The sequence below is a fragment of the Aphelocoma coerulescens genome, chromosome 2, assembly GCF_041296385.1.
Source record: "Aphelocoma coerulescens isolate FSJ_1873_10779 chromosome 2, UR_Acoe_1.0, whole genome shotgun sequence".
NCBI lineage: Eukaryota > Metazoa > Chordata > Aves > Passeriformes > Corvidae > Aphelocoma > Aphelocoma coerulescens.
The window spans coordinates 82,836,122-82,861,499 of record NC_091015.1 but is presented as its reverse complement, the minus strand read 5'-3'; the positions used below and the strand labels follow the sequence as shown (position 1 = coordinate 82,861,499).

Below are 25,378 nucleotides of genomic sequence, written 5' to 3'. Positions count from 1 at the left end.
ACTAGACACTACATGGCTGTAGGAGAAGCTGCCACAGACACCAAATTAGCCCAGGGGAACAGTGAAGAGAGTGAATAGAGCCTTCAGGTTCTCCAGAAAGACTAGGAAAAGAAAATGGAGAAGTTGCTCTTGGCCCTATCATATTTTAGCCTGGAGCAGCAGGCTTTCTTCCTCAGAGATCTGAGGAATAACAGCTTTATGCAGGTATGTTGAATGCAGCAGTCCCATCCTTGATTCACCCACATGAAAAAACATCTCCGAAAAAACCCTACGGTTTACTTTGCTAGTGATTCTTGAAGGAGTTTAAATATATGCAAATTCGCTGTTCAAAAAAAATGTGAAGAATTCCTTTACAAAAGTGAATTCACATTTTATTTCATCTGTATTTCTCTTTTTCTTTCCTCTTCATTGCATCCTTTTATACCATCAGCATGTAACCATGTAATCAGGCCTGTAATTCAGCTTTGATTTTTGATATGTGACTTTTTAATGAGTTACTAAGATGAGACATGAAAGTTTGAAGCAGCTTACCTGGCCAACATGAAGCAATATTTACAAAGCAAGCCCAACAGAGTATCTAAATTACTGTGATATGCCTAAAATGTCTTGAACTAAAGCATTAAAAAACACACTATGAAACACTGAAATGCTGGAAGTAGGAAAAGAACAACAGCTTTCACAAAACAAACCAAGAAAAATAGCTTTCACTGACTTTTGGGTAGACAAATTGCTATAAAAACCTCTGCCCTGATAATTCAACCAGTATTTCCCCAGTATCTGATGCTGCTGGATGTATTTCAGTGTCAGAAGACCATACAGGTAGTACAAGATAATGCAGATAATGTATGTTATGAAAACTAATACTTTTGCAGAGGTCTGATCATACTAAGCAGACCTGCACAACAAAAATACAATACTGAAGAAAAACTCCTATGTTTGTTTTTATAGCATGAGTCTATCACCACTACCCTTGCTTGGTCTTCAGAAATGTAAAACCAGGAGCTCCTCAAAACCTCTCATATGCCATTCTCTGGACTATCTGATCATGCTCAGGGTGTTTCATGCCATGGAAGAAACCAGCATTTAGTAGTGCTGGATACCCCCCCTTTTCCCCTAGGCTTTCTGGGTAAAGAACTGAACTCTGCTTCAGTCAAAACTACAGTAAAACTCCCATGGATATGAAATAACAAAGGAGGGACTTAAAAAACACCTATCAACATTATTAAATACACACAACTGCCAAAAGAGATTAAGTACAGATTATTCCATTTCAGAGCTTTGTCATCATTTCATCTTACCTAAATCTTCATCCAGCTTGGTTTTCGGTGGCTCCCATGGCGGCCTGGCTGCTTTGGCCTTTGCCTGTCGCTTTCCTAACTCCTCATCAAACTTTTCATACAGATCTCGGAGCTTGCTTGTTCCTACCACAGTAGAGTCCCCCTGTTAATAAAAAAATTAGAGCAACAACAGAACAAAAAAAAGGAGAGTGTTAATATAGCACAGGAACTCAATATCTACCAGCATTTAATGAAAAAAAGCAAGAAGGTGGGAAAGACGGATCTTTGTAGCTCAGTGAAACACCAGAATACCTAATAAGGCTTTAGCATATCATTACATTGCTTTGGTGAACAAACAAATGATTTCATTTGCTGGTATAGCACATCTCCAAGGTTGCAGGAATATATGGTGCTTGAGGCATCTTTGCTCAAACACAGGTATAATAGGCAAAAAAAAAATCGAACTTTCCTTCCTGGAGACAAAAAAAGTAAAAAAGTACCCCCTTTCCGTGTACCACTTATCTGAATGCTAACAGACAAAAGGAACTGATGAAAACAGAGAAGAACAGCAACGAATGAAGCCCCTAATGGGGTTAAAAGACTGAGATGATTAGGAAGAGAGAAGAATTAAATGACACAAAACACGATCCTGCTGAAGGGTTCCTATTATAAAGGACTGTCTGCAGTCATTTTAGAGTTCCCACTGACATACCACTTGATCCATGGGGTCATTGGAATAATAGCTTTCAGAATGGGTACAGCGAACCCAGACTGGCTTAAGCAATTCCTCATCTTCCTCTTCATTTTTTTCAGATGCATTCTCTTCTGATTCTTTGTCTTTGACAGCAGTATAATTTTTCTCTTTGCTGGAGTTCTGGTTCTCAGACCACCTTTCTCTGTCCTCCTCCCATCGGGTTCTCTTTCTCTCTCTGCTTGGAGACCGGCTTAGAGGGAGAAAGAAAACAAAAGCAATTCCCTTTATTATTTTAACAGTGACGGTTTTAAAATGAAAAAGAGTTTGCTTCAGATCAGTACATCATTCTATCATATAAACTGCAGCAAAATCAGTTGCCTTTCTAGCTTTTAACTTGCATCACAAAAAGTACAAGAGCAATTTGTAGTTCTGAACTGCTATAAAAATGACTTAAAATTCGATGTGCTTTTTATTTTAAGCCATATTAAAGAATTAAAATAAAAATTACATGGCATTTTAAATTACAATTCCTACTTCATTCTAGGTGAATTTCTTTTGATTTTATTTCTAAGTTAGGAACTCAGTAGTAAAAAATAAAAGTCACATAACTAACAACTAAAAGTTACAGTAAGAAGTTTCAAAACATAGCCCACAAACTATTGGCATGACAAAAGAATTCAGGTTTTATTAAAAAGATTATACAGAAACCACACTTCTGTAACTCTAACATGCCTTTGAACAACACAATGTGTGATATTCCTTATGCATCACAAGAGTAATGCTTTCAAAAGATGAATAAGGAAACTACCAGCTTTTTTTTTCTTTTAAATCTCCTCTGCCTACAGAACCAATAACATTGTAATGATTTCAACTATCGAGAATTCAGAAAGGAGCAGCAATATAAGAAAAGCCTCTAAATGATAATCTAAAGATAGAATGACTTTAAATAATTTTGGTACTTTACAGAAGATGTAAGAGAAAGTCTTTAGGACACAGCAGTGAAACTCTCTCTCCAGAGATTAATCCTGTTTCTAACTCTACAAGGTCTTGAGATAACTGGCATCAGTATCAGTATACGATCATAAATTTAAGACACTCATCTTTTCTGAGTTTCAAATGAGACACATATGCACACAAAACATCACGAGTGGATGCACAGAGCCTCAAATGCTCAAGAGACCACATGCAGTCTTCCTTACCTTCCTGCTCTCTTGTAATCCTTTTTGTAGGATCTGTCTGGTGATGGTGATCTTCTGCTGTCACGGTGCCTATGCCTCTCCCTCTCCCGTTCCCTTGAAAAGTTCAAAAAATAAGCTGAATGAGAAATCTGCTTACACTCAACACCTGAAAGGAACACAAAAGCAGTCTAAGATCATGTTAATGCAAAATGACAGCCACATGCTGACTGCTAAAAGATGTTCTTGACACTGACCTTCAAGAAACTTGTAAAAGAGTCATCTATCCATGTCCTCCATCTGCTTCAACAAAGCCGTCTATCTCAATACAAGAGTTAATTCACACCATACATAGGCAACATCTATGAACTCACCACAGGACCTATTACCATTCTTCCTCTTCTCCTGTTATGAGTGGCAAAGGGTAAGATTGTTGTATCTACAACCATTCCAAATGCTCCAAGGAGGGGAAAGAAAACCTACTTCAAGCACAATAGCTTTGTAAACACAGCAGTCATTCAAGTGCTTGAGGCAAGCCCTCTCTCCCTTACAGCCACCTCAAGCACACACAAAGAGCAGACAGATACAGACAATCTGCACAATGCTGAAACTATAACTCTCATCTACAAAACTCAGCTTGCACATACACATAAAGAATTTGACAACCCAAACCTATTTCTGGGATCAAAGAGCTTTAAATTAACTGAAGTCTTGGGGAAGAGGGGCTGGAAAGCTGTCCAGCAGAACAAATGAGTGTAGTAGCCTGTTAACCCACTGCTCTCATGATGCCATGCTCCCCTTCCTGCTCCCCCCTGCCCTTAGCCTTGGCCACTCCCTCGGTTTCTCCATATTGGTTCCTGTACCCCAACCCTGCCCAGGTACTGGCCCTGGACCCCTGACAAAACCCCCTCACGTGCAGACCACGGGGTCTCTCTGCCTCTGGAAATCACGAGGACAAAATGTGATTAAAGCCATCTCAACCCTCATGAGAGGCCCTTCTCACTTCATCCATCATCACTGGTTGTAACACTGATAGCTGACCAGAGCAAGATTGCAGGGCCATCCGAAATGGACTTCGGGATGCAACAGGTCGCATTGCCCTAGGAAACCCTCGCTGAACCCTCAGGGAGCTACAGCCTGCTAAGCAAAATCTAGCAGTTACACCAAATGAGGATGTTGGTCATAGGCAGGTGAATATGAGCCAGCATAGGCCCAGGTGGCCAGAAAGGCCAATGGCATCCTGGCCTATATCAGAAATAGTGTGGCTAGCAGGACCTGGGCCCTGATTGTCCCTCTGTACTTGGCACTGGTGAGGCTGCATCCAGAATCCTGTGTCCAGTTTTGGGCTCCTCACTACAAGCAGACATTGAGGTGCTGGACCATGTCCTGAGAAGGGCAATAGAGCTGGTGAAGGGTCTGGAGAGTGAGCTGGGGTTCTTGTGCCTGGAGAAAAGGAGGCTCAGGGAAGACCTTGTTGCTCTCTACAACTGCCTGAAAGGGGCTTATAGCCAGGTGGGGGTCAGCCTCTTTTCCCGCGTAACAAGCAACAGAACAAAAGGAAACAGCCTCAAGTTCCACTAGGGGAGATTTCATTTGGATAGTAGGAAAAATTTCTTCACCCAAAGGGTTATCCAGCACTGGAACAGGCTGCCTAGGAAAGTGGTGGTATCATCATTCCTTAAAAAAGCATTTAAAAGAGATGTAGATGTGGCACTTAGGGACACAATTAAGCAGTGGAATTGGCAGCATTAGGTTACAGGCTGGACTTGATGATCTTAAGGATGTTTTCCAACCTAAGTGATTCCATGAAATTACTGTATTTATTAGGCAGGAAAGATCACACAGGCAGTTTTTATACTCTGCTAACAGCTGGCAACTCATTGTTCATCTGTTAAAACTTCTAGTCTGTTGATACACTAGGAATTATAAACAGGTGCTTCAAGTGGCTAGGTGGGTTAACAGAATGAGTCAAAATTATTTATGAACATATATATATATGTTTGTTTCCATGCTCATAATACGAAACAGAATGCAAATTTACAAAGCAAGAAGTTCAGATAAACTATCTATCGTTTTCCCCAGCCCCATTTATCCTGTTTGTCAGCGTCATCCTTGTTCAAGCACAGATTTCAGTCTTCAGAAAGAGCATATTCCATGCCATCTGATTTGCTTGGGAGACGGATGCTGCACAAAAAAACCAACCCCAAGTGTGGCAAACAGTTCTGAATCAAAATAAATAGATACACTGTCAAGTAGATCTGGAAGCTGTTGGCCTAAAGCAGCAATCCAAAAGTGTTTGAGAAAGAAGCTACTGAAAACATGCATTTTCAAAATTTAAAATTGAAGCTTGAAATTATGCAGCAAGGAGGAGAAAATTCCACAAGCATCTCATACAGAAAAGGCCAGTGCCTTAATGCCAGCGGCATTCAGTTTCAGGAAAATCTTCTTTTGAAAATCAAAGTAAACTTACTCAGTGTGAGGCTTGAGTTCTTTTTGAATGCAGGTGTCTAAGGTTCTGTAATTAAGTCTCTGCATATGTAAATCAAACTGGCTTCATTTGCACATGCTTTATGAGTAAATTCATGTACCACATGTGGCATGAAAAAATTCTGAGCTTTTAAAATTAAGAGCATGTGATCCAGGAGCCCTGATAAATATTTAAATACTTAACTTTCCAGCAGCACTTTGAATATTTTGACAGTTTATTAGACACATAAAGAGCTACAAACAACAAATCTAAGACATGAGGAAGATTTAACTGATGATGCTTTGCTCCAAAACACACTACAGCAAATGGCATCAGGTCAGCTCATAATTTCCAAGCTCTTTGTGTTCATGAAGAAGAGGGACAGACACTTCATGAAAAATCCCAAAATAAGCACTGCACACTCATCTGTCCAAATTACATCAGTGAAGCCTACAACTGGCCCACACTCATTTTCACCGCAGTCCTCTCTTGAGGCTGGCTTGCTGAGGGTCTTCATCATGAACATAACAAGCTTTTCACTAAAACATCTCATTGCAGGAATTAGATATGGGCTCCTATCAGACTATAAAACCCCACCAAGTCCACATTCTCTACAAATACAAGGCTTATTGAAAGAAAGTAACACCTGGCACCCTAACTCTGGTACCTAAACCTTGAAATTCGGAATGCTGGGGCTTGATTGTTTGTAAGACTCAACTTTGTAGAGTCTTCTGCACAAACCTGTGCCAACTCAATTTTCCTGCCACATGTACATAAATTTCTGCACTAAAGATGTTCAGCACTACTCAGCAATCCACTCAGTCGGATGCAAAGAAGCTCTTGTTTGAAAACTATATACATGGACAAGAGCAACAAGTCTGCCAGCTCACAAACATGAGGCAAAGGCAGTGTTCCTGAAAGTGTCTAAACAGAAACTTTCCATGAGACCTGACTACTGGCTACTTGCCGAGCTAGAGGGAAAAACAAGGGTAAGGGAAGAAAACATTGATGCAAACACATACTATGGAACAATGATGACATCTCTCCCCCTGCAGGCAGATAACACTTCAAATTACCTGTTTCGCTCGTAACTTCTGTGATGAGGCGATATCCTTCCTCTGTCATAATCCGTCCGGTGCCGACTGCTTTCCTGCCTCCTCCTATCCGGACTGCGGCCGCGATCCCGACGATCCCCGTGGTTAGTGGAGCGATGCCTGTCGCCATGCATGTGACCATGCTCGCGGTGCCGGTGCTCATCATAGTGCTTGCTCCTGTCTGGGGACCGCCGATCGCTTTGGGACTTCTCTCCCTGGTACTGCCCCGTGTGCCGGAAGTGGCTGCTGCTGGCACTGCTGCTGGCAGTGCTGCTCGGGAAGGAGCCGGAGCTGTGCTGGTAGCTGCTGAAGCTGGGCGGTGGGAACGACTGCTGCGAGTACCCCGCAGAGTACACAGGCTGGTAGCTGACCTGCTGTGGCATGACTGGCGGGGGGGGAGGGTGCGGTACTGTGGGGGGAGGCATCATGTAAGGGAAGGTGCTTTGTCCAGCAGGTGTTCCTGGCACGGGAGTGTTGCTAGGATTTGGCACTGGCGGAGGAGTGGGAGGGAAACATGGAGGTACTGGGAAGCTCTGCCTCATCTGGTGGTTTGGAAATGGCGGCCTCATGGGACACTGGCTGATGGGATTTTGTGTGGAAGGGGGCACTGGAGGAGGATAGGGCACAAAGTCTGGCCTGGGAGGCATGTAACCGGTGGTTGGAGGGTTGGAATAGGTTGTTGGAGGGGCAGTTTGCTGTTCATACTGGTACTGTACAGAGGGCTGCTGTGGGTGAAGCTGACGGAGGTTCTGAGGGCGGTAGGTCTGTGATGAAGTTCTTGCTCCTGGTCCCCCCTGGCCACGGGGACATCCTCGCCCAGAATGGAAAGACATGGCTCACCTTTATTGAGGGAAATAAAAATCCAGTGTCACACAATTTTTGTAAGATGTCCTCAACGCATCTGCAGGAACTACTCCTAAAATACTGAAATTGCAGTTTCCTTTAACAGAAGCAGTAAATGATATCCACAGACTTTCACTGGGAGCTTTGTGCTTCTCAGACCTTTAGTGCAGGTCATTTATGCCCCTTTTGATTCTTTTAAGCCTCTAATCCATGAAAGCACTCTATTGTCTTTAAGCCAGAACCCAAGCTGGACCATGCTTTACAAGTTAGGGCAGTGTTAATTTCAACAAATTATTGTTATGATAGCAGGTCAAGGATTCAAGCACCTCTACCAGTACTTAGACAGTCTGATATAAAACCTTCAGATACCCCACAACAAAGAAACCACTCACTATTAACAACTGCAGTGGTCATCCCAAATTGCATAACAAAAAGCTCTTTCTAGAACACAATTCTAAACTTCAGGCAGAATGACTTGACTAACACCTCATTCCACAGTACCTAGCCCAACAAATCACGTAAATTTTAAATGAGATACTAGCAATTTACATTCACCGTTGAGTCCCCAATTTACTAAAGGACTGAATTCAACAGACCCTTCAAAGTATTTCAAGTGAGGTAGGCATATTTTTGTGGAAAAACAGGTTACATGTCTTACAGGTTATGGAAAAAATTTCGTGAAGATTCATTGAAAGAAATAGTTCCCAAGAAATCTCTCAGCTGCCTTCTCAGCGCTGTTACCCTTGAGAAATTATCCCTGTTTCAAGTAGGCTTAAGTGTTGCTCAAAACTGTGCATGTATTTAAGGCACTAACACAAATGAAAGTCACTGTGCTTCATTAAAGTTAAAATTGATTCTTTAATTACAATGTTAAGTTTCAAAACTGAAAAAAGGAGAAAAAACACTCAAAAAAACTTATGGCTGGAATGGAAGGGGAAAGAAAAAAAAAAATTATCTAAGCACCTCCAGAAGTCAAATTCTGTTTTCCGTGAGAGGAAGTGAGAAAGAAAAGGGAGACACACACATAATTGGAAAGACCACCAGAAAAAGAAAACAAAGCTTCCCTTTCCCTGAGGCTTTGCTGATGCTGAAGTACATGCACAGGCTATACTCCACCTGCTATAGTGCAACATGGCCAACCTGGACTGCTCAGAGCACTACTCTCAGCTGCATTCCGGTGCCACTGCAGCAAAAGATGTAGCTCTTGCTGAGAGAAAGTAGACAGCTTCTGATGAACTGGACAGAGAAAGGAAAAGAAACACAGGACAAAAGGACAGACATCAAAGAGGAGGAATCAAGAGGACCCTCCTCACACACGCAGGGCTTAGTGGGAGCGACTGGAATTGGTGCCAGTCATTCCCTCTCCAGAACAACCAAGCGCCAATGTAAGTGAGAATCTCACACTTTTGGGAGACAGCAGTCATGATGGTATAAAGCCACTTGTTCCTTCCAGTCTGAGCCTGTACCTGCTCAGTACCCTCCAACTTTGTAAAGGCTCTCAAAAAAACCCCAAAACCAGGGAGAAAAAAAGTAAGTCAACATCCATTTTGTCTGGCACCAGTACACCTTCTTGACATTAACTACAATCTAGTAGATGCAGAATTAATTTTGCTTTAGCTCTCCTGCTTTGCTCTTACACAACTCAGGCTTGTAACAGAAGACTGTTTTAGACCTCACTAACATTCACATACACATTTTCTTTAAACAAGCTGTACCACAGTGCTTGTCTTTTAAGCGTGTTTCTTTCTAACATGTCATAGCATTCAAATAAAGGGTCTCCTTTATCGGCTCTCTGATCTCTCCAATGCCAGAGAACTGCTCTAGTCCTACTACTTTAATTTCAGTCCTTCAGAATGCACAGAATCACAACTGACAAAAAAAAATCAAAAATACACAAAACTATTTTAAATGTCCAAATTATTTTAAAGCTCCCTCTGCTGCAAAAGCAAGTCACATTCAATTTTCATTTAAAGTTAGGTAAGTTCAAACACACAGAAAATGACAAACTCCCCTTTCCCTGTCACCTAAAGAGGAAATTTATTGCACTGATGGGAGCCACTGCATTCTAAAGCAGCACTGGTCCCCTAAAAAATACCGAATAAACTCGCCTCTGCCTGCAGATGCGCTGCTGAGAGCAAAACGGCACCGACACATCGAGAAGAGAGGAACTGAGAGGGGATATCATCAATGTCTGTAAGTGTCTAAGGGAGGGTGTCAGAGAGGATGGAGCCAGGCTCTTCTCGGTGGTGCCGTGCAACAGGACAAGAGTGAACGGGCAGAAACTGATGCACAGGAAGTTCCACCTGAACATGAGGAAGAACTTCTTTACTGTGCGGGTGCCCGCGCACTGAACGGATTCCCCAGAGAGGTTGTGGAGTCTCCCTCACCGGAGTTATTCAAGAACCGTCTGGACGTAACCCTGTGCCATGTGCACTGGGATGACCCCGCTGGAGCCGGGAGCTTGGACCAGATGACACACTGGTCCCTTCCGACCTGACCCATCCGCTGACACGCCGCCTCACCGCACCGCCGCCTCCCGACGGCCCCGGGTGGGGCGGGGGCACGGAGCCGCCCCCGGCCGGGCCCCGCTCCCCGCACCGGGCTTTGCTCCGCCGCACGGCCCCGCCAGCCCCGCGGAGCCGCCGCGCCCCCGACCCCGGGACCTGCGCCCCCGACCCCGGGACCTGCGCCCCCGTCACGCCCCGGCCCCGTCCGCTGCGGAGCACCACGGGCAGCGCGGAGCGGCCCAAGAGCAGCCCCGCCGCCCCTCCGCGGACAGCCCGACACGCCGAGCCCACCTGGCGCCCTCGCCGCCGCCGAGGCAAACGCTGCCCGCAGCGCCCCGGCTCCGGAACAGGAAAGCGGTGGGAGGTGCTGCGGGCGGAAGCGCCGCCCGCCCGGGGGCAGCGGCGGCATGAGCGGAGCGGAGCCGGGGCCCGGCGGCGCGTCCCGGCCCCGCGGGGCCTCCCGGCGGCACTACTCGGCCCTGCCCGTGTGGGTGGTGGAGGACCACCAGGATGTGAGTGCCCCGCGCGGGCCTGCCTGGGATGGGGACTCCCTCGGGTGCGGCATGCGGAGCGGCTTCGGTTATTCGGGCTGGTGTGTGTGTTTGTGGTGGCGTGTTTGTCCGCGGCGCGGAGGCTCAGTGTGGCGGATGGGAGCGAAGAGAGGTGCCCGGCGCGGTCACTGGCGGCCTCCCCAGGAGATGCGCTTTCCCGTCATGTGTGCGGGTTCTCCGGGCGCTTCCTTGGGAACGGCGCTCCCTTCCACGTCTATGCACAAACCCTAAACCTGCCTTTCCTTCCGCTGATGAATCATCAATGAAGTTCAGTGCCCAGGTGGCCTCATCTTCCTTCTCGATTCAGTGATTGAGCTATTTACTGCCATGATCGTATTTTGGCATCTTTTAAAGTAATTATTACTGACTCTTTTTTTCTTCTTTGTATCATTAGTTGCTATAGTTAAAAGGAAATAATACCTACACTACACTGCTGTTATAATTTGCTAGATATTACTGAAGTACTTGGAAACTCAACCCTACCCAGTGTATTACATGTTAATAGAGGATAAGTAAATATAATCCCATCCCAACAAGTAGATTGACTCCTGCTAGATGAGAAATGTTAAATCTGGAGCTTTGGTTTTTTTTCTCGGTGAATCATTGAAAAAGGAAGTGAAGAAACTTGTTTTGAACTGCTGTTTCTCGTTTCTCTTGGGGTTTTTTATAGTGGCATAAACTGAGGCTTTATTCCTAAAATAACTGATTCTTTACAAAGAGAAGATATTAGTGTAGTAAAGTTTATTAAAGAAAACAAGGGTACAGATTTTTAAGTAGTTTAATGCAGTTCATTTTTGCTAAGACTCGTTGAATATATGATGCTGTGATAGCTTATTTTTCATGGCATCCAAGAACTTAATGTCACTGTGGTGGGAATTCTTAGATAGTGCCTCTTAATGATCCTTCTTTGTTTAGTCACTATATTTCTGGTTTTAATTAGCTTAAAGTTTTCTTAATACTAAGTATATACACTGTGTTTTCAGTATATGAGTGTGGATGAATTGGTCTATCTTGCATAAAACATAAATGGCTTTTTGTCCCAAAGAGTACGAACTTCACAGAAAGTTTTATCAGTCTTGCTGACATTGATGTTCCTCTAGAGCAAGTTTTCAGTAGCTGCATCATGCATTGATTAATAGGAATAGCTGTCATGAAGGAAATTTTGTTCTTAATCCAAATCAGGAGAACTTGCAAGGTTAGTTGCAGTCTGTAGTTGCACTTACCTGAGGTAATTTTCAATTTTAATTGAAAAGATTGCAGGTTGTTTAGTAGGCCAGATTACTTCTTTTTTTCCTAAGGAGTACAAGCCATAGATCACAGAACCCATGTTATTTTTAACCTTGTTTTATCTACTATTGCAATAGTATACATAGGTTTACAGTTATGCCCATTCAGTGTGCAGGATTTGTCATCTTAATCAGTTGTATCCAAAAAAGTAGCTCAGTTTCTGTTGTAACGTAGAAGTCACACATAATTTTTTTGCTTCTTGCAGTCTTCACATTCCCTGTATAATAGGGCTGTGATTCACAATCCCTGTTGGATTTGCTCTGGCAGCCAAGGTAGTTGATGCCTTCTAACTGTGGAAGAGACTCTGTGTACTGCAGTTCTGAGTAAGAGGTATCATGAATCAGCCATCAGTTTTCTCATTTTTACCATCCTATATATTTTTTTTCCATGCTGTAAATTGGTGAATTGCCTCATCTCCTGTTTTTCACACTTGTGAGTGAAGACCTTCAGCAGGGGATAAAGTTGGGCAGTTGAGAAAGGTAGTCTCTATTACAACCACTTAGTCATGTAGGGATTCAGAATTAATTCTTCAAGAGGGAAAGGTAAGCTAAAGTTTAAATCGTGGTGGGGTCAGTTTTCAGTCTGTATCAATTAACTTAGAAAACACAAGGAGCAAAATGCTTTTATCTTCACAGCGGCCATGCATGGTGAGGAAACTTTATAGCTTGGGGAAGGAAATACAGGGGCAGTAGTCTGCAGAAGAGGAAGGGCATTCCTGGGGCTTAGTTGTAAATGAAAAAAACCATCTAGGAACTGAGCTGAATGGCTAGTGAGAAGAGCTACTGCAAACAAGACTTCCTATAAAGAAGAAAAAAAGGGTGTAAAGCTGTGGTTCTTCTGTTTCTCATCTGGAACGCTTCGGCTCATAATGATTACTGTTCATGAGTTGTCTTGCCACTGGAGTTATTTCCCCTTTGTATTGCTTTCTGTCTCCTCCTCCCTCTAATCCAAGTTCTAAAGGAAAAAAAGTGGTACTGGTGTTTTTGCTGCTAAAGCTGTTGTATTTTTCAGCCCACTGGTTATCATTAAAATGTTTTTATTCATGTCATTTTAGGTGCTGCCTTTCATCTATCGTGCCATTGGTTCAAAGCATCTTCCTGCCAGTAACATCAGTTTTGTTCATCTTGATTCCCATCCAGACCTTCTTATTCCTGTGAATATGCCTGCAGACACTGTATTTGACAAAGAAGCTCTTTTTAGGTAAGTCCCAGGTACTGCATCAGAGTAGACTTTACGTCTACTTGTTGCTGCCTTTGATTCACAGTGAATATTGGTATGACTGCATAGGAAGGATGAAAAAAAGAGGTATAAGTCAGATTCAAGTTGTATTTTCTGTCTTTTCACTTTTGCTGAAACTTTTATTTTTTAATGGAAAAAGTCACACTGCATATCAGGCAATTTAACGTGTGTGAGTTTGCTTTGTGTATTTGCTCAGTAGTGTATGATGGTATTATCCCAAGTAGTTCCTCTGGGTAACAGGAAAGCACTCTGCGTGGATGCTTTGTCTGAAAATCTGTAGTTTTAAAACAGTCTTTCTCTCTTCACACTGAAAAACTGACTTTGAGATTGAAATAGCACATCCTTTGCTGGCATGCTGAATATCTGAAGTAGAACAAGATATTCCTATTAAAATCACAAAGACCAATATTTTCCCCCACCGTCTAAGGTAGGTAGGTAATAAGCCACAGTGATGTCTGCTGTTGTCTTGCTCTTCCTGTTTTAAAATAAATTGTTTGCCTCAGTATTATGGTGATTTACAGTAATTACTAGCTGATGCATTTGGTGTATAAGTACTTGAATCACCCTAGCCATAGTCAATATTTTGTTCTCTTTGTTGGATGACTAAAAGGCTAAATTTATGGACTCTATCATAAAATCATTGAATGGTTTGGGTTGGAAGGAACCTTAAAGATCATCTAGTTCCAACTCCCCTTCCATGGGCAGGGATACTTTCCACTGGACCAGGTTGCTCAGGGCCCCATCTAACCTGGCCTGGAACACTTCCAGGCATAGATCATCTACAACTTCTTGGACAACCCATTCCAGTCCCTTGCCACACACACAGTGAAGAATTTCTTCCTAATATCTAATCTAAACACACATCCTTTAAACTCTTGTCCTGTCACTGCATGCTGTTGTAAAAAATCCATCTCCAGCTTTCTTCTAGTCCCCTTTTAAGTACTGGAAGGTCCTGTAAGGTCTTTGTGCAGCCTTCAGGCTGGACAACCCCAGCTCTCTCAACCTGTCCTCATAGGAAAGGTATTCCAGCCCTCTGATCATCTTCGTGGCCTTCTCTGGACGTGCTTCAATGGGTCCATGTAATTCTTATATTGGGGGCCCAGAGTTGGATGCAGCACTCCAGGTATGGTCTCACACGAGCAGAGTGGAGAGGCAGAATCCCCTCCTGTGACCTGCTCATCATGCAGCATTTTTGCTTCAGCCCAGGATATAGTTGGCATCATACACCTAAGAAAATATGGTCTTGATAATGAGGAAAGATGCTAATCCTGTGGATGTGGATTGACTCACTTTAATTACTGGGATGACATTTAAAATATACTTGGAGCAGTTTACAATAAAATACTCACATAGGGTCAGTTTGAAGTTATTTAGAACAATGTTCCTTGCACTTTCTTCTTTCTGATGTATCAAGAGGAAAAGGGCATAGAATCACAGAATCATTAAGGTTGAAAAGGCCTCTTAAGATTATTGAGTCCAGCCATTAACCTAACACTGCCAGGTCCACCACTGAGGAGTTTATAATCAAAGTGCCATGCTAAGAGTGAAGCTGATTCCACTCTATGTCCAAACTTTTTTATATCTAGCACAGACTTTGTTGGTTTGTCTTATGAATAAAGCTTTCCCTCCTTTTCTTTCTTTGATGATGTTACCCTTACGTGGAGCACTAATTTTAGATGATTTGCATGGGGGCCTTCAAGACGTGGAAGATGTTTGTGGTGTTCTTGACCATTTTTATTTATAGGGAAAGTAACATTGCTGTCTTCTGTCTTTCTGTGTTGATTACAGTGAATTAAGTATTGAGAACTGGATTATGCCTGCTGTTTATGCTGGCCATATTTCTCAAGTAGTATGGCTTCACCCACCCTGGGCTCAGCAGATCTCAGAAGGGAAACACAATTTTCTAGTTGGGAAAGATGTATCAACAACAACAATCAGGTAAATTGTCTGCTGTCATGTACTAGTAATATAAAAGCCATCTCTATAGCTTTCCATTGGAATTTTTTTGTGTTCTTGGATAAAGATGAAAATGTAATTTGTATTTATAATTTTTTTAGGACATAATGCAGTTACACTTGTATCAATTTAGTCTTTGCTCTAACTAGTAAAATTATTATTTGGTATCATCTGTGACTCTCTTTTTCTAGTGTGGGGTGAGTTTTTTTGGTTTTTTGGAGTTGTTTTGGTTTTTTGAAATTAATTTAGCTAAGCACTGAAATAGGTACTCAGGTAGTGAATTCTCCATCATTTGATAAATTGACCTGGGCAGCCTCATCTAGCTTTGAAGTTAGTTCTGCTTTGATCAGATGATTGACTAGAGACTTCCAGTTGTCTCTTTGAATCTTAATTATTCTGTGATTCAAGTTCCAATCAGAGCCCCTCATCATTCTGCAGGATGCAGACCATAATAATTTTGCATTCACCATATTCACTGTGTTGTGATTTTGTGCAGCTTTAGTGGATATTTGTAAATCATGTCTCTTGTGAGCATAGCAAAATAAATCTTTTGAAGCAAGTTTAACAGAAAACAGCAGAGAAATGCTTTGTTTTACCACCTTAAATAAAACACTTAAAGCTCTCAATCTGAATCTGAAGCCTAAAGGGAACCTAAATAATTTTTTTTAAAAAGCTAGTGCTTTCTGTTACATTTAATCATTTAACCAGTATGTAGGAATACTTCATGATGGTTGAATAGCTCTCTCACAGGTGGCCTTAGCAATCATGAAAACAACATTTCAGGCTTCCTTTTGAAGACGGTCAGGTACATTTTCTTCAGGTTCTAGGCTCACCAAAATCATGAAGGAAGAAAGGGAAGGAGTCCTCATAAATACAAATGTCCTAAAAGTTTTGATGACAAGAGATGGCGAGGCAATAGACACAGCCTCTTCCTTCGTGGACACTGAGGTACAATGAGCTCATGTTGAACCCAGCAGAATTTCTGGGAAGATGTCCTGTGAATGCCTTGTAAACAAGATAGAGTTGTAATTCAGCCTCTCACCTTGGCAAGCTCAGGGTAATGCATCTACAAAACACTGGGGAACAAAGCTTCAAATCTCTTCTGCTTAGGAAATTATTTGTCTTTGTGTTTGATTGATGGTGATATCCTGTAATCAAATGAGGCCTTACCACAAGTGAGCAGAAGTTCACACTCATTAATCTTATTTTTAATATGAGTTTATGATGCTTAAGGCTTAATGTACGGAAATACAACTTGAAAAGTCTATTCTTTAAATTTTCATAAGTAGTGGTTTTAGTGTTGCTTTTGGTTGGTTAGTTGTTTTGGATTTTTTTCAAGGGGATTTAATTGATAGTTAGCTATTTATCCTCTAGTAACCATCTTTATCACTTAGAGAATTGGGGGTAAAAAAAGTTAAATTCTACCTATGAATTCATAATACTGTACTTGCACTAGATCAATATTTATGCATTTCAGGGCACGTCTCAAACCCAACTATCATAATTTTCCTGGAAAAGTAGAAAACCAAGAGAAAATATCCATAGCTTTGCAATCTTATGTGCTATAGTATTGATAATATCTTGCCAATTCTGGATGCTGTCTTGAAAATGCAATTCAGTTACAAATTAATCTTAGTAGCACATAATGCAGAATCTTTTTCTTATCCATTAAAACCTTGTAGGGATATCATAAAAAATATAGAGTGAATTTTAATATATTTATTCCACAATAAAGAAGTAGAAAAAACTTTAACGTAATTTAAACCTGAGGATTAAAAGAAATAATTTTGTCTGCACAGTTTTACTGCTTTCATTACCCATCAAACATCTATTTATTCTTCTCTGGATCTCTAAAGTATAAAATGCTTTTTCCTAAGTTCTTTGCCAAGAGGTATATTAACTGTGAGTTATTGTCAATTCTAGGGTTACTGGCACAGATCATTACTTCTTAAGTGATGGTCTTTATGTTCCTGCTGATCAGCTAGAAAACCAGAAGCCTTTAAATTTGCACGTCATTCTCATCAATCCTACTGAGTCATCAAACAGCCCTGAAGGAAATGGCAAAGTAGCATCCGCTAAAAGACTGAAGCTAAATACAGATGACACAGCAAGGGCCACTTCTGCCTCTTCAGTAGCTCCTGGTGACCTTGATCACGCGATCCCGAGTGTGAAGAAAAAGGAAATACAAAATGCATGTGCCCTCAGTAGGGCAGAAACCGTGGCAGAGTGCTCAGCTTCAAGCTGTCTCAAAAACAGTGAATGCCCATTAAGGGATGTTGTTAAAGATGTCTGCCAAGTACTGCAGAAAGGGGATGCATATGTTTTGGACATTGACTTGGATTTTTTTTCAGTTAAAAATCCATTCAAAGAAATGTACACACAGGTAAGTATGGAAATTGAGTAGCCTTGTACCACTCACAAGAGTCCCAGCCTTAAGTATTTATGTCTATGGAGAAACTCTCACCTAAGCTAAATTAACAGATTAGCTGGGCATGGTTAATGATTCATGGTAATATTTTAAAGAGATATTTCCATTTTAAAGAAATATTTCTATGGGAGCATACATGGTAAAAAATTACAACCACCAAATAGGGGGAATTTTGTACACTTGATATCAATATTGAGTGTACATTCAAGGTCAGGGGTATACTCAACTTCTGCTTGTTGATTGGGACATAAAAGCTATGCTTGGGTTTCCAGAGGTTACCTTCCAAATACCCACAGCAAGATTCATCAGGGAGGGAGGATAGATTTTTATCATTTTTTACCCTGTATAATGTGCCTAGAAAGCCATGATGGTATCAGGAGACTGCCTTTCAAAAGGCACAGTAGTGTTGATTATCCAAAGAGTGGTAGCCTGTCCTGATGAGAGGCTGTTATGTTCATTATTGTCTGCAGTACTAGAGTAGGGAAATTATCTTTTTTTGAAGAAGGAAGGCTTTGTGGATTTGGTTTCTCATTTGAAGAGTCATTTTCTTCTTTTTTTTCTTTTTCAAAGACAGAATATGAGCTTTTGCAAGAGTTGTACAATTTCAAGAAGCCACATAAAAATGCAACAGAGGTATGATGCTTCCTTGTGGAATGTATGAAGGAATGATTCTTTTTATTTACCCAATGAAAATGAGTTACGACAACAGGAAGGAACCTGTCAAAGGTGCTTAATGAAGTGGTCTCACATTAAGCTATGCAGCTGAATGCTAATCAGCAGCATCTTAGGAATTTTTTATTATTAAATGTTTTGATTAAACATGTGAATTGCATAAATGTTTAGCATGAGTGTGAAAATTTATTTCTGTAAACAAATGATAATTGGCAAGGAAGTAATGAAAACATAGTAAGTCACCAGCCTACTTGTTCTTTTTATGGCTTGACAAGGCTCAGGTTTGGTGGGGTGTTTCTTTTTTTGTTTTTTTTTTTGGTGGCCAGTTCTTTTTTTGTTTTTTTCCCTACCTCCAGGCTCTCCCCTTCCTTCCCTTTTTGATCTTTCTTGATAGTCAGAGCTGTGATGAATGTGTAATTGGTATTTTAACTTTTTTGTTCAGATGTGGAAAGGATGGTATTATGCCACTGTAATGTACTTTTCATTTTATGGGCTGTGTGCTTCTAAAACATGGAAATACAAGCTTTCATAATCTCATCTGAAAACTAATACAGAGAGATTCAACACATTTAATTATCACAAATAAATGAAACATAATTAATATATGTGAATAAAGAAATAGAGATATGTTGAATATTGGCAGATTGATTTTCGCATTTCTTAGTCAATCAACAGTAAAAACAGGTACATACTTAAAAGGTGGCTTTTTTAATTTGTAGTAGGAAAAAGAGAGCAAAGTGAGGTGATTTATTCTGGAAGTGTAACAGTTTCTGCAGGTGTTCGTTATGATCCTCTTGAAAAGATGTGCTGTAGGAATAAATCAGTTGTTTCTGATTCCCCACTTCCAGTAGATAAATCATTACAGAATTTAAATCATAGGGTAAATCATTATGTTCTTACCTCTTTTTTTTCCTAACATACTTTCATATATGCTTATTTAAAGGAAGACTTGCTGGATTGTGTTGAAAACCGTGTTCATCAGCTGGAAGATCTGGAAGCAGCATTTGCAGATTTGTGTGACAGTGATGACGAAGAAACCCTACAGAAATGGGCTTCATATCCTGGGTAGGAGATTTCTAAGTGGCCTAAATTGCAAACAGAAGTTTGAGAACTGATTAATCCAGCATTTTGATAACAGAAATGGATAGGATCTATGCAAGTATGCCGTTTTTCCTTCAGTTCTGGAGGAGAAAGAGTCAAAACAAAAGAAAAGGCAGTCTGCTGTTTTCAGTGCCACTGTAAGCTTTGGAAGGTCAGTCTTGTACAGCTTCATGCAAGTTCTGTTGTCTATGGATGGAGGCATATTTGGTGATTAAAACCTTAGTCATCAGTGTGTAGCACAGTTCTCAAAAAAAGCAACAAACCAAGGAGGGCATGGAGTTCTTTGCTCCTGAAGGTTCTGCTTTCTCTGGAAAAATGGAAGTTAATGGAAGTGTATCTGAACAACAGTCTCCACTAAACATCTGAACTGCATCAATATGCTTTTAAACTAAATGTTTTCAGCTGAAAAGATACAGGGAAAGCTTGAGCTTTTTTTTTGATAGGAAAATGACTCAATTTCCCACATCAAATGCAGCAGTTACTGTCCAACCTCTCTAACAGTGCCAAGAAGTATTTCCTATAAAGTATATATGACTTTTGAGCTACAACAGCCTCTCTGCAGATCTACCCTAAAAGAAGCACAAGGAGGACTTGCCAGAGGCAGGTATGAGTATAGGGACTTTATAAGAAAGACATGGTGGAACAGTGCAGTAATACTGATAATTTCCATTTTTGCAAGTGCAAGATGACACAGAGGAGCAAATTTCATTTTCAAATCTTAGGCTATAACTTCTCTTTTTTCCTCTCCTTTTTTTTTTTTTAACCATTTAAGGTGTATATATATGTGTTTCCAAGTGTTTGTAACAAATTCTGGTTTTGTTTTAACTCCAGAATGAAGCCACTTGTTCAACTAGTTCACAGTTTGAAAACCAGGATGGAAAGCCCAGACTATGAAATGGTAGGTGACAAAGTAAAAGAGAAAAAAGCAGACAGATGTCAAAAGCATAGCTTCAACAGGGAGGGAGAGTCATACTTACTTTCAGACTTGCTTCTTGATTCAGGACCTTGTGAGATTTTGGTAATTTTCCTGGGGTTTTATTTCTCATTACTTAGACCAGCTTTTCTTTTTCAAAGCTGCTAAAATTCTAATCTGCTTGTCTGTCTATATTTAGGCAACATTAGTATGATCTTTCAGGGCTGTGATGCCTTGGGCTGCATCCTGTGAAGAGAGGTTAAATTTCACCAGTCTGTTGATCTTCTTTGTAGAGCTTAAAATAAGGTACCTATTTATAAAGTATCAGAGCTATATCATCTTCAAGGGCTGCAGCATACTCTGACTTCATAAGAAGAGGTAGAGTGTACTGGAGGTAATGAAATAATCCATACAACTTCCAGAGTTTTACTTGTTTTGTTTAAAGGACAAGCTGGGGGAAAAACCCCCACAACTCTTACTGTCTGAAGAGGTGTAAGTTATCTGATGGGCTAGGGATGGTATCCTAAAGACTTTCTACATGAATAAGCAATAATTCATCAACAGAAATTAAATCTCTCTTTAATTTACCCATAGGTCCATCAGGCTGGTCTGACCTGTGATTATGTGGAGCTTCCTCACCATGTTAGCACTGAAGAGGAGATCGAAGGCCTCATAGAATCCATTAGAGTTCTACTGACAGATCTGCCCACGCCCACGCTTGTGACAGTTGCTCGGTGAGACTGCACAGATACTTCCACTTTAAAATGCCCAGACTGTGCTCATGAAGCTAAATGATCCTGTCAATATAGGGCTGGTTCTGTCTTAAGTTCTGTTAAAATGGAAGCCTTATAGTGGAGTGAAAATTGACATTTGAAAACATTGATCATAAAGCAGTGACAGCATCGACACAGCTAAAAGAAAGTTCTGCGCTGATGACTGAGTTAAGGGGCTTTAGAGTAGCTGGCACAGGTTGCAAAGGCAGTTAAAACATGATGACTTAATCAGCTTCAGCACAGGTTATACAAAGGCTGTGATGAGGCCTTGTGTCTGTTGGGATTGATAGCTGTACTGGAGTTCATACATCTCCTCTGCTTGCATTACTTGAGCTAATTAGAGCAAAGCTGTCTTGGGCTGAAATCCCACATTCCTTACACTCTTGCTCTAGGGTTTATTGGACTACAGATAGGATTTCTTTTTTCAGTGAAACTTTCGCTGGAACTAGTTTTCATCTGGTAGGCTGAAAGGGGTTTATATTCTTTAAAGCTCTAGTAAAACTTCGTTATGGGCTAAAAGTTATGCTTCCAGGACTGTAAGACTGTTATTTAGAATAATAGGATGGACTTTGAGGCCAGGGACCTGGGAGAACCAAGGATCTGTCCTGAAAATATCTAATTTGAAGACCACAGTGTACCACTTGACAAATTATTGCAATTTAATTATTCAGAAATACGAATTGTGCCCTTAAAGAGCAGGCAACAGTAGCAGAAGCTGACATGAAACTGGTTTTGTCAGCAAGAACTGGTATGGCTAATGCCTGCAATAAAAGAAAGCTGTATTCCCTGTGCCAATTGCCGGGTTATTATCCACTGTTGTGAAGAAACTAGAATCATCTCTGTAGATCTTGACAGATAAAAAATTCAGGAAGTCAGCTCTGCTTTTTACTAGTATCTGTTTGAAGTTCATTAATAGATACTGTAAAAAATGCTATATGCCAGCTATTTTGAAAATCTGTTTTTCAAGTTTTCCTGCCTACTTTACCAGTAGCATTTGAATTTTTCAATCTTAGTTTTCCACATGCCCTTTAATTAGATCATTTGCTTGAACTTTGACTGCCACTATGTTCTGTGTCAGATTCAGGAAGAGAGTAGAACTGGAAAGATTAGGTCATGTTCCTGATCTGCTGCAGACTTTCTATTAAACTTAAAAAGTGATGATGAGGAGCACAGCTTTGAAGGGATACTGGGAGGCAAAACTTGCCACAGTTTGAAGGAAGCTTCAGCCTAGGTGCAGAGTATTGCAGGAATACACGATGTGGTCATGGTGGTGATACCTGTATTCTCATGCTTTTTTTTTTTTTTTTACAGATCAAGTTTGGATGACTACTGCCCTTCAGAGCAGGTTGACATGATTCAAGAGAAAGTTCTCAGTTTACTACGTTCAGTGTATGGCTCTCTCGATGTGCACTTAGATTACTCAAGCACTTCATCTTCTTCATGACCTTTCTTCACGTGTTGCTGTCCAAGGCAGAGGATTAATTTAAATTGCATATTTGCTGTGACTGCAAAGGGAAGACTACTGTTATTTCAGCAGGTGGCACTAGAACCCAAGCTGACCCAGCCAGGGGTTGAGTTGCATTGCTTTCTCCAAGTCAGCTGCATCTGAACTGACTGTTACTTGTTTGGCTTTGTTCAGATTAGTTCTGTAATTATTACTTTTACTGTCTTGTTTCTTAAAATTGGTACAAGAGAAATAACTTTTTGTCTAAAAACTGGGGGGTTTTGTCCTGTTTCTTTGTGGTTGTGAAATAAAATATATAATTTCTTAAAATGGTTTTCCATTATGTATGTCTTTGTAATTTGGTAACAGATTTGGTCCTGAGTTGTATTATATCTTTTAAAAAATGATCTTAAAAATGCTCTTAAAACTGTAGGTCTGTGTAATGATCTTTCCTAAGTGTTGTGTTTGAGATGACCCTCTCATTTCTCTAGAGCAGCTCATGGCTTCTGCCCCATCCACAGAATATCATTTATGTTTATTTTCTGTTTCATTAATATTTTCTTATTTTGCCTTAGAGTATTTTATTGGTGGCTCAAATAATATCCCTAATGTACAGACACTTTTACGTAATTTTGAGGTTAAAAAGTATGTGTGCATGTGCATGCTTTTATGGTTTTAAATCCTGTAAGGAATTGATGGTTTCTTCAGAAACAAAGATTTAGCTTCACTGAAGTCAGCAGCAAAACCTTCTGTACTAGGTCTTCACCCATTTCAGTACTGCTGTTTGGGAAAAATCAATATACTTATAGAGAAAACTGGCACTTTAAGAGGAAAAATTTATTGGAAATAAAACTGATACAGGAAGGACAAAATGCCACCTAGAATATTTTCTTTTATTAGGAACAGATTTTGCTTGTAATTTCTGAAATAACGGGGTTCATTTGCTAACTTGACTCTGAGAAAGTGAGATACAGAGACTTTGTGCACTTTTACAGTTTTTTCCTACTAGTGCTGTTGATATAAATGACTATATTAGAAACTGTAAATATGTAATTCCTTTAAAAATTTGTTCCAGTAGAATAAATTCCATGACCATGGATCCATTTTATTTGTGGTTTTGTGACATGTCTGTCACAAAGATGTGCCTAGCCCTGGAGCTGATTTCCTTAATACTTCATAAATTACAAAAAAGTTATAAAGCCATACATTACATACATGAATGAAGTGCAGTCAGATCATATATGCTGCTTGTGTAAAGATTGGGGGTTTTTTAAAGTTAATGATCCTTTATGCTGGGCTTTGCATAAGGTTGTAGAAAACAAAAGAAAAACCATGTGGGGCATGGCTGACCCCTTCTGGGTGGGTAGGTGAGAGCCACTTTTCCTTCGGGAAGGCCTGGACAAGGGAGGGCAAAATGCTGCCTGGCAGCCAGGACTCGGGGATCCAAGCAGCAGAACCTTTAGCATGAACCAAACTCAATAGTGCCTGCATCTCTGCCTGGGTGCTGCTCTAGGGTGCCTTGTTTGGTGAGGTAACAAAATAAAATGTACTATTTTTCTGTGGCCTTGTGGTTGTTCCTGTGTCCTGCCTATGCTGGCTCACACACGTGTTCATGGCGGTTCTGCAGAATCAAAGTAACATCGTGAATTGACTATTTGTTATCCAAGTTATTTAAGAAATCTTCCTTTCAAGCATAGTTTTTATTTATGAATTCAAATTGTTATCATCTGAAATCTCTGACTAACACAGGCTGTGTATACAAGCCAGAAAATGCCAGTCTTGCATAATAACAAAGACATTAATTTCTACATTAAGGACATTTGCAACGTTGTTTTTTACTTTGGCGAAAAGTAATCAAGCTGAGCCACAAACAGGTATCTCTTCTTTCTCTCTTCTGCCCTATACAGCTTATTTATTAACCAGATGCCCAAATCATCCATTCTGTGTGTCTGCCTCATTTTCCTCTCAGCTTAGTTCTGTATGTATTAAACAAAACGAGACAGTGAAATCGCAATGCATAACTCCTCTAATCAGTGCTGTAAGGGTGGGACATGAAGGCCCATTAGAAATAAATTCACTTGAGGATATAAGCACAGCAGCACTGTGTAAGTCAGCAGCTTCATATTGTCTCTTGTGTCTAGATGCCTCTGCTAGCTCTGCTATTCCCTTTGGCAGCATGGAGGAGTAAGGATGCCCACTTTGGAGGGCATCTGCAGCAGTAGAGATAGTTCTGTCTTAATTGTGGCTCAGCTTCCAAGATGGACCATCAACCTGAGCATTTTGATATAAACAGTAGAACTATCACACATTTGTGTGCAGTATGAAATAGGGCCTTAAACCAGACACGCTGAGCAGCCTCTGCCTCCCCTGTGCATCACCAGCTCTGCAACCCAGCCACACTGCTGATTCCCAGCTTGTCACTGTGGAACAAAATTAGCTTTTCCAAGAAGAGTGAATGGGAGGAGTTGGATGGCAGAGGTTACCTTGTTCTCTGTTACCATCTCTTCCCCTCCTTGAGGCTTCTGTGTCTGTCTGTGGCAGCTCTGTCCCTTCCCATCCTCTGGTAACGGCGCTGTGAGTCAATCACCCTAGCCTTGGTCAGAGCTGGACTGTGGGGGCAGAAGACTTGACTCCGTAAACATTTTCTTTCTACTGCTACCGTGGAAGAAGAAGATAATTCTCCAGCAAGATCAGTCTTGGGGGAAGAGGGCCTTCCCTGGAGGTATTTAAAAGATGTGTGTTATGTGGCACTTAGGATTGTGGTTTAGTGGTGGACTTAGCAGTGCTGGGTTGATGGCTGGACTCAATGATCTGAGAAGTCTTTTCCAACCTAAACAGTTCTATGACTGTATTTCTAGGAGGCCCAGAATATGGGTCCTTTCTCCTTATGCATCCAAGGGGCAGCACTGGAAGGTCCCCTCCTGTCCTGCTTGATGGTCCCTGTTGTCCCCATCAGT

The 25,378-nt window shown here is 41.0% G+C and overlaps 2 protein-coding genes across 6 annotated transcripts in view; one reads left to right on the top strand and one right to left on the bottom strand.

Annotated features, from left to right (window-relative positions):
• The window catches only part of DROSHA (drosha ribonuclease III), a 73,858-nt gene extending 63,465 nt beyond the window's left edge, over window positions 1-10,393 (bottom strand). The window contains exons 1-5 of one of the 3 annotated variants that reach the window (XM_069008301.1): window positions 10,349-10,393; window positions 6,690-7,547; window positions 3,171-3,263; window positions 1,990-2,221; window positions 1,299-1,440 (exon numbers count right to left, since the gene is read on the bottom strand). In XM_069008301.1, coding sequence (XP_068864402.1) covers window positions 1,299-1,440; window positions 1,990-2,221; window positions 3,171-3,263; window positions 6,690-7,540 — 1,318 coding nt within the window. In that variant the 5' untranslated portion in view covers window positions 7,541-7,547; window positions 10,349-10,393. Of the gene's footprint in view, window positions 1-1,298; window positions 1,441-1,989; window positions 2,222-3,170; window positions 3,264-6,689; window positions 7,548-8,666; window positions 8,686-9,937; window positions 10,054-10,348 lie in introns of those variants that run through there. The other 2 variants (XM_069008303.1, XM_069008304.1) reach the window with 2 other exon arrangements.
• Window positions 10,394-10,423: 30 nt separating this feature from the next.
• C2H5orf22 (chromosome 2 C5orf22 homolog) lies at window positions 10,424-23,518 on the top strand. Of its 3 annotated transcripts, none has more exons than XM_069008305.1 (9): window positions 10,424-10,569; window positions 12,950-13,095; window positions 14,923-15,072; window positions 17,014-17,473; window positions 18,089-18,151; window positions 19,134-19,255; window positions 20,123-20,189; window positions 20,799-20,938; window positions 22,289-23,518. In XM_069008305.1, exons 1-9 carry the CDS (start codon window positions 10,465-10,467, stop codon window positions 22,419-22,421), a joined length of 1,386 nt encoding a protein of 461 aa, XP_068864406.1. In that variant the 5' UTR covers window positions 10,424-10,464; the 3' UTR covers window positions 22,422-23,518. The 3 variants fall into 3 exon arrangements, with proteins under 3 accessions (XP_068864406.1, XP_068864408.1, XP_068864407.1); XM_069008307.1 differs by lacking the exon at window positions 10,424-10,569 and adding an exon at window positions 10,666-10,961; XM_069008306.1 differs by lacking the exon at window positions 10,424-10,569 and adding an exon at window positions 12,135-12,225.
• Window positions 23,519-25,378: the final 1,860 nt, after the last annotated feature.